Here is an 8207-nt window from a genome sequence, read left to right as displayed (position 1 = left end):
GGGGTTACTCCTCGCAGTACACAGGAGTTATTCCTGGTGTATTATTCCTGGTGTTATTATATTATGTTATGGGGCCAGAGAGATAGCATGAAGGTAGGGCATTTGCCTTGCATGCAGAAGAAAGATGGTTCGAATCCCGGCATCCCATATGGTCCCCCAGGCCTGCCAGGAGTGACCCCTGAGCACTGTTGGGTGTGACCCAAAAACCAAAACAAAAATGTTATTATATTATGTTATTATATTCCCGGTGTTATTCTCAGGGCACCATCATGTGGTCATGGGAATCAAAACTGGGGATGTCAGTGCCTTAAGTCCCCCTCCAGTCCTCTGCAAAACTTCTTTTACATAACATATACTTAATCTCGAAGATACTGTTAATTTTTTTCCACTTCAGTTAATAAGCTGTTCATATACACTGGTTCATTTACAATAAAGGGTGATCCAAGATTCCATCCAGCACTGGAGGCCTCTTCCCATTAAAACGAGCTGCTTCTCTCTGTAACTGAACCTCATCCCATGCCTCAGTGACTTTCCAGTCCCCACTTTTTTTCCAAGCCCTGGATCCCTCTGGGATCTCCCTTGGAGGCTATTTCTCAAGATGTAAATTGCTCTCCTGGGCTTCCTTCTACTATTCTGGATCCAGTTGGCCTCTGGGTTCCCCGGGGGTACCCAAAGAGAACGCTTAATAAGCCAGGCCAGGGTAGTTCAGGGAAGAAGAGTGAAACTGCCCAAATCCTAGGGAACCCCCCAGAATTTACTGGGCGAGTCATGGTCATAGTGGGGTCAAGAGGGCAAGAACTCAGACCTGCCCAATTCACGTGACGACTGCAGTCCCAGGTGGAGTTCGTTCTCACACCAGAGGGGGCGCTGCGGGAGATGAACACAGGCCCACCCTCCCTCCCCACTACAGACCTCTTTGGGGGCGTGGCTACGCGCTCAGGGCCGTGACGCAATCATTCCGCGCCGGGGCGGAACGTCCTGACGCCATCTCCGCGCGCCCGGCTCAGTGGGGGGGGCGCTGGGTGTGGGGCGGCTCAGGGGCCGGGGATGGCGGCGGCGGCCGCGGTGGTAGCGGCGGCTCCGGGACGAGCGGGAGGAGCCCGAGGAGCGCCGTGAAATGGGCCGGTGAGTATTATGGGAAAGTGGGGGGCCGCCGGGCTCGACCTCATTGAGGCCAAGCGGGCCTGGGCTGAGAGCGCCGGAGGAAGTGGCCCCCCGAAGCTAGCTAACTCATTGCCCTGCGGGACCGGGGCCCCAGCACCAAGGACCGGAGGGAGCCCGGAGGCCGCGCTTAGAACCCCCCGCGCGCTCCTCTGTGATCCGGCCCGGAAGACGACATCGGGTCCCCCCGCACCCCCACAGCTGTACGTATGTATGCCCAGCGGGCTGGGGCATCCGAGTCCCCCGAGCGGGAAGGGGCTCCCAGACAAGGAAGCATCCTTGGTGGGGTGAAGGGGGCCCTCGCCTCGCCTTAGCTCTGCTGATGGCAGGAAGAATCGACCCACCCAATTAGATCTCCCCAATTCCGGGGCCCTATCCTTGGGGGTGGGGGGTGGGCGAGGATCGCGGGATCCCAGCAAGACGGAACCCCATGTCTCTTCCAAGCTCCTATGGCCCTCAGTGAATTTGGGATCTCCTGTTGGGTTCAGTTCTGCTGGAAGCTCTGTGGAAGGTTCCCATTCCCGGGTGGTCCCTTTGGGATCACAAGCAATGTCTTTATACACACACACACACACACACACACACACAATCACAAGCTACGTCTTTACACACACACACAATCAGAAGCTACGCCTTTACACACACACACACAAGCTACATCTTTACATACACACACACCCGAGAAACCCTCATTGATCCACCCCCAGCAAAACACACACACACACACACACACACACACACACACACACACACACACACACACACACACACACACACACACACACACACACACACGAAACCCTCATTAATCCACTCCCAGCAACCTACCCTCCACACTCCCCAGAGGCCAGGTTTTAGATCCCGAAATGTGTCTGGCAGTTAAGAGAACCCAGTGCTTGGGTTTGATTCTTTGTTTGATCATAGTTCCCGTTTGCCTCTGGTCTTTTTTTTTTTTTTTTCTTCTTCTGTTTAACTAACCCCTCAGTGACCCAAAAAAGGTTTTCTTTTTGTAGTTTTTAGTTCCACGGAACTAGAATCATTCTGGGGTGGAAAATGTGACCCCGATTTCTGCTAGGAAAGTGAGGACTGCTAGAGAGCTGCTTTTTAGCGACTGGCGCTGCTGGCAGCGAAAAGGGGTGCCAGGGCTCCCTGTGAGATTTGTATTTATGGGATCAGGAATTGGTCTGTCCACCTCGTTTTCTGATTACCTCGCCTGGATTTTGTACATTCACACCTCGACAATCTTAAGAGATAAAGGTTGCTTGCAGTCTGGCTTGAGGCTTTGCAGTGTCCTGTAGACTAGATAGTGGATGGGTTTTCTGAACTGGTGAGTGCTGTATCTCTGTATTTTTTTTTTAGAGCTTTACAGCTCTGTTCTTTAGTGCTTGATGTTTTCTGATACATGTAGGTTTGTATAATAACAAGTCAACTTGGGTTTTGTTTTCCTATCGTTAGCTTCTTGAGGACCAAGGAAGTGTTTCAGTTTCTGTCATACTTCACACCTAATTTAGCACTTGGAATAAAGTTATCACTTAGAAAATTTATCTTAATTCCACTCCCTTTCCCTCTCCTCCTTTCCCTCCCTTTATTTTTAAACCCTGAAAATCTGTTACTCAGGGGCCGGGCGGTGGCGCTGGAGGTAAGGTGCCTGCCTTACAAGCGCTAGCCAAGGAATGGACAGCAGTTCGATCCCCCGGCGTCCCATATGGTTCCCCCAAGCCAGGGGCGATTTCTGAGCACATAGCCAGGAGTAACCCCTGAGCGTCAAACGGGTGTGGCCCAAAAACAAAAAAAAAAAAAAAAAAGGAAATCTGTTACTCAGCCTTTGACTTAAGTTATCTCCCTCCTTTAATCTCTTTTTCTGCCTCAAAAACATATCTGTTCTTTTTTTTTTTTTTTTCTTATACTGCTGCTTTTTCTCTTAAATAAGATCTGTTTCCATTGGCCTTAAGTAAAGGTGAAAAAGTCCTGGTGTTGTTCCTACTTTCCATTGTTCCTGTGGCAACAGTGTTGTCTTCAATTTCTTGTTAAAACTGGGTTCAGAAATTATTTTACCTTTCAGAACAGGTACAGGTAGTGAATGTAGATCATATTAAGGAAGACAGTGGAGTTTAATGCATGGAACATTTTATCCAGGGATATCTTCGACAAGTGAGAGCTTGGGTTAATTTTTTGTTTACTTCAACTGTCTGACACTTAGAGAAATGCCTCATTGCCTTCGGAGATGATAGATGAGATCAGGATCCTTGGCTTCAATATCTTTGTGGCTTTGGCATTGCCTTTTTCTCTGTGGCCATAGGGAGGGTCAAAAGCTATCCCTGCCTTAATTTCCCCTTATTTCTGTTTTCTAGGCTCCTAAGAGAGCAGGGAGGACACTGCTTCTTACTACAGCTGCTTAGAAGCACCATCCAAAGCTCAGGTAATCCAGGTACTTTGGAGACCTTCTTGCAAAAAACATAGCTGGGATGCAGCAGTGGAAAGAGCTGAGTGTCATAGACATGTCTTGAATCCCAAGAACTGGAGCCTGACTCAGAGAATGGGTGGCAAAGTTCTTGTGCACTAAGATCCAAAGATGTGTGTGTGTGTGTGTGTGTGTGTGTGTGTGTGTGTGTGTATGTTGTCCATGCCCGTGACATACATGTATGGTATATGCATTACTGCTCTACCTCAAGTCTCATCCCTGGCCCACCAAAAGATTCTTTTTGACGATGGATAAATCCATGTATGAGAGAAGATGAGAGTAAGGAAAGAGAGAAATAACTTTTCTGGGAGATCATTTAGCTCTAAAAGTGGAATACACAGGCATATTTTATTTTCCAGAAGTTAGGTAGTGTCTAGGGCACAGATTGCTAACCTTTTGGAGCCCAAGTGCCCAAGCAGCCTCACAATGCCTAGTCCTCCCAATTGCCAGTCCGGCCCTGTTGCCAGGTGAACTGCAAAGCAGACACCGGCACACTTGCCTCCCGCTGCGCCGAATATCTTAATTGCAGACCCCTTCCTGCATGCCATAGGTTTGCCATCGAGGGGGCATATCAACATTGGAAAATGAGCCATTGCAAAAGAAGCACTAAGAGGGGAGGATTTGGGAAGGAAGAGGAGTGAATGAATAGAGAAAGCAAATTGAAGGTGGTTTATGAGAAGTCTTCCCAGACTAAGGAAGAAGTCTATAAAATTCAAAGAGTTTTATTCTTCTTTGGGCAAGAGGAGAAATGAACGGGTTGTCCAACATGTTGCTGCAGCGACTCTTTGTACAGGGCAGACATTTGAATGTGATGTTTCATGGGTAGAGGAAATACTAATTTTGACATGTTTAAGGAGTAAGGTTCAGAACAAGAAATCACAAGCACTTGGGTGCCTGATTCCTTGAGGTAATGTTGCTCTGAGGCAAAGGGGGAGAGTTTAGCCAGGCCTTGGTGGGTGGATGGAGCTAGGTGAGATCATAAGCCAAATTAGGCTGGGAAAGGAAGCAAGGATGAGGTCATATGTTCAGGAAAGAGGGCACAGTCGTCTTTGATGACAACAGCAAGAAGCTTCGGTGAATGAGCTAGCAGCAAAGGCTGTGTACCAGCTGCCCCAAGTGCAGGCAGAGGCGCGATTGATTGTGAGCTGTTTTCTCTGTGTTGAGGGACCTACTAGCTGTTAGGAAGATGAGGCTGCTTTCCCAGGTAGTTCTTGGCGACGTGCCTCTTTCATGCCTGAGACTGTGAGCCACGCCCTGGTCTGTTCTTTTCTCGTGCCTCTTTTCCCTTGGAAGTCCTTTTTTGTTACTTCGCCCTTCATGGGCTCAGTTCCTGCTGTTCCCTTTGACTCAATTCACCCCTAGGTTACTTTTCTTTGCCTCTGATTTGTTCTCTAGCAGATGTGGGCGCCCCAGCCAGCAGCAGAGAGGGGTGCAGGGGAGCCAGAGAGAAGCCCCTTCTGATGCCCCCCAGGAGCAAGCCGACTCCTCCCAGGCTCCAAGAACAGCACAGAGCAATATGAAACCTGTCCATGAAAGGAGCCAGGAATGCCTTCCACCAAAGAAACGAGATCTCCCAGTCAGCACCAGCGAGGACATGGGGAGAACAACCAGCTGCTCCACCAACCACACACCCTCCAGTGATGCTGCTGAATGGGCCCGAGGGGTTGTGGTGGCCGGACAGAGCCAGGCAGGAGCTCGAGTCAGCCTGGGAGGTGACGGAGCCGAGGCCATTGCTGGTCTGACGGTGGACCAGTATGGCATGCTCTACAAGGTGGCCATGCCACCTGCCACCTTTTCCCCAACTGCCATCCCATCAGTGGTGAACATGAGTCCCTTGCCCCCCACATTTAATGTAGCATCCTCGCTGATTCAGCACCCTGGCGTCCATTACCCCACAGTCCACTATGCCCAGCTCCCCTCCACCTCTCTGCAGTTTATCGGGTCTCCTTACAGCCTGCCCTATGCTGTCCCCCCCGGCTTTCTCCCTAGCCCCCTCCTTTCTCCTTCTGCCAGCCTCACCACCTCTCACCTTCCACACTTCGTGCCATATGCCTCACTCTTGGCAGAAGGAGCAACTCCTCCCCCTCAGCCGTCCTCCCCAGTCCACTCATTCAGCAAAGCCCCCACGGTCACCTCCCCGCCGGGCCAGCTGCCCCCTCACGCAAGCACGCAGCCTTTGGACCTCGCTCCCGGCCGGATGCCCATTTATTATCAGATGTCCAGGCTGCCTGCTGGGTACACCATGCATGAAACCACCCCGGCAGGTGCCAGCCCAGCTTTGACCCCTCAGGAGGGCCAGACTGCTCTGGGAGTAGCCACAGCCAATGGACAGAGAGCGCGCGAGCGGGATGGAATGCAGAGGGAGAGTGATAGCCGGGAGTCACCAGGCAGCAAGGGCACAGGCCAGATGCTGGGGCCAGTAGTTGAGTGTGTAGTGGACGGACAGTTGTTTTCAGGGTCACAGACTGCACGGGTGGAGGTGGCAGTACCAGCTCACCGAGGAACCCCTGACACTGATCTTGAGGTCCAGCGGGTTGTTGGCACCTTAGCTTCTCAGGACTATCACTCGGTGGCAGTCCCACCGAAGGATGAGCCGAGCCCCCTCAACCTATCCCATCACACCCCCGACCACCAGGGGGAGGGCCGAGGGCCAGCCAGGAACCCAACTGAGGCGGCAGAGAAGAACCAGGCCCGAGGGTTCTACCCGCAGTCTCATCAGGAACCAGTGAGACACAGACCTTTACCCAAAGCAGTGGTTGTAGCGAATGGCAACCTGGTGCCCACCGGAACTGATCCAGGCCTGCTTCCTGTGGGCTCGGAGATCCTGGCAGCGTCAGGTTTGGATGTGCAGACCAGAGTCACCTTCCCAGACAAGGAGCCAACGCCGCCCCCTGTCCCCTCCCCGCACTTGCCCTCCCATTTCATGAAAGGCGCCATCATCCAGCTGGCCACGGGGGAGCTGAAGCGCGTGGAGGACCTGCAGACCCAGGATTTTGTGCGCAGTGCCGAAGTGAGTGGGGGCCTGAAGATTGATTCAAGCACGGTTGTGGACATTCAGGAGAGCCAGTGGCCTGGCTTTGTTCTGCTGCATTTTGTAGTGGGTGAGCAACAGAGTAGAGTGAGCATTGAGGTGCCTCCCGAGCACCCCTTCTTCGTGTATGGCCAGGGCTGGTCCTCTTGTAGCCCCGGGCGGACTGCACAGCTCTTCTCTCTGCCCTGCCATCGGCTCCAGGTGGGAGATGTCTGTATCTCTATCAGTTTACAGAGTTTGAACAGTCACATGGTTGCTCAGGGCAGCTGTGCCCCCCCAGGCCAGCTGGGTCCCCTCCGGGAAAGGCCTGAAAGGACAGTGTTGGGACCCAGAGAGCAATGTGACAGCGAGGGGAAGAGTGAGCCCTCAGGAGAGGTCTCCCCGCCGGAGCCCGGTGCTCAGGCCTGCTGGCCAGCTCCCAGCTTCCAAAGATACAGCGGGCAGGGCCCGGAGGCGCAGGCTGCGCTACTGAGACCCTCTTTCATCCCACAGGAGGTCAAACTGTCCATTGAAGGGCGATCCAATGCCGGAAAATGAGCCTCTCCCCGGGTGGCACTGGGACACTCCCCTCCCCCAAAGTTGGGCCTCACCACAAGCTGGTGGAGGATTTGCACATGCCAAGCAGGGATGGGCTCTCTTGGCAGTCAGATGGGGGCAAGGGGTCATAGGGAAGGCCTGAAGGCAGCTTCCCCAGGGCAGGGTCTGTGTTCACCCTGTGGCATCCTTATGGGATGGCCCCAGAGGGCACCGTGAAGGGGGGGGCAGAAGGCTTGGGCCAAGGAAGGAAGGGGGTGGCACGCCTGTGAAGAAACATTCCAAATTCCAGGCCTCTCTGCTACTCCCCTTCCCTGGCTCATGGGAAAGGAAAGGAAGCAGGTTGCCGAGGGAGGGAATCCAGAAAGAGCCAAAAATGAGGATACACAGCTTCTAGTAGCAGTTGAACAGTCTGAATTGCCCCCCTTCTCTTTCATGGTGGGAGGGTGAAATGCCCCTAGCTCAGAGACTGGGGTTCCCACCTAGTACTCTTCCTACAGCTGTGCACTTTAGAGTCATTTGCTACGGGGTGAGGTGGGGCGCTCTGTTCCGGCTCTTTCCTCCTGCCTGTCCTCCCACCAGACTCCTGCACAGGGCTTGTGGGGGTGCTGCTGCCTCCTGGTGCGCAGTGTGCAGAGAGAAAGCCCTGAGGCCTGGCTGGCCACAGTGGGCCCTTCTCCTGGCGCGGTGGCTGAGCTCTGGGCTCCCACTTCCGAGTCATCCCCCAGTCTAGTTGGTCATGGTGACCCTCCCCCAGCCTGCGCAACTCCTCTGTCCATACGTCGTGCCTAAGTGCCTGCACTGCCCGCCCTGTGTCCGTCTGCATGGCGTCGCCCTGGGCTTCATTCAGCGCTGCTCTGCCACTCCGTCTGTGAACCTGGTTTGGTCCGCTCTGACCAAGACTGCTATTTGGGCGATGATGGGGGTGTTGGGGTTCACCCCTGACCCCTTCAGGTTTTTTTTTGGTCACACTTGGAATCATGTCCCCCTCCTCTCTGCAGGGCAACTCTGTCTCCAGTC

At 53.3% G+C, this 8207-nt stretch overlaps 1 protein-coding gene across 1 annotated transcript; it reads left to right on the top strand.

The window, feature by feature from the left end:
* Positions 1–1052: 1052 nt before the first annotated feature.
* Positions 1053–7408, top strand: ATXN1L (ataxin 1 like). Its single transcript, XM_049786380.1, has 3 exons — positions 1053–1125; positions 3513–3580; positions 5021–7408. The coding sequence occupies exon 3, from the start codon at positions 5139–5141 to the stop codon at positions 7188–7190; it is 2052 nt and encodes a 683-aa protein (XP_049642337.1). The 5' UTR covers positions 1053–1125; positions 3513–3580; positions 5021–5138; the 3' UTR covers positions 7191–7408.
* The last annotated feature ends 799 nt before the right edge of the window (positions 7409–8207 follow it).

The sequence above is a fragment of the Suncus etruscus genome, chromosome 14 (assembly GCF_024139225.1).
Source record: "Suncus etruscus isolate mSunEtr1 chromosome 14, mSunEtr1.pri.cur, whole genome shotgun sequence".
NCBI classification, from domain to species: Eukaryota; Metazoa; Chordata; class Mammalia; order Eulipotyphla; family Soricidae; genus Suncus; species Suncus etruscus.
This window is presented reverse-complemented; position numbering and strand designations above follow the sequence as displayed.

What these genes read in the sequence shown, in the direction of transcription:
- ATXN1L (XM_049786380.1), top strand. Translation starts at nt 5,139, where the DNA reads ATGAAACCTGTCCATGAAAGGAGCCAGGAATGCCTTCCACCAAAGAAA.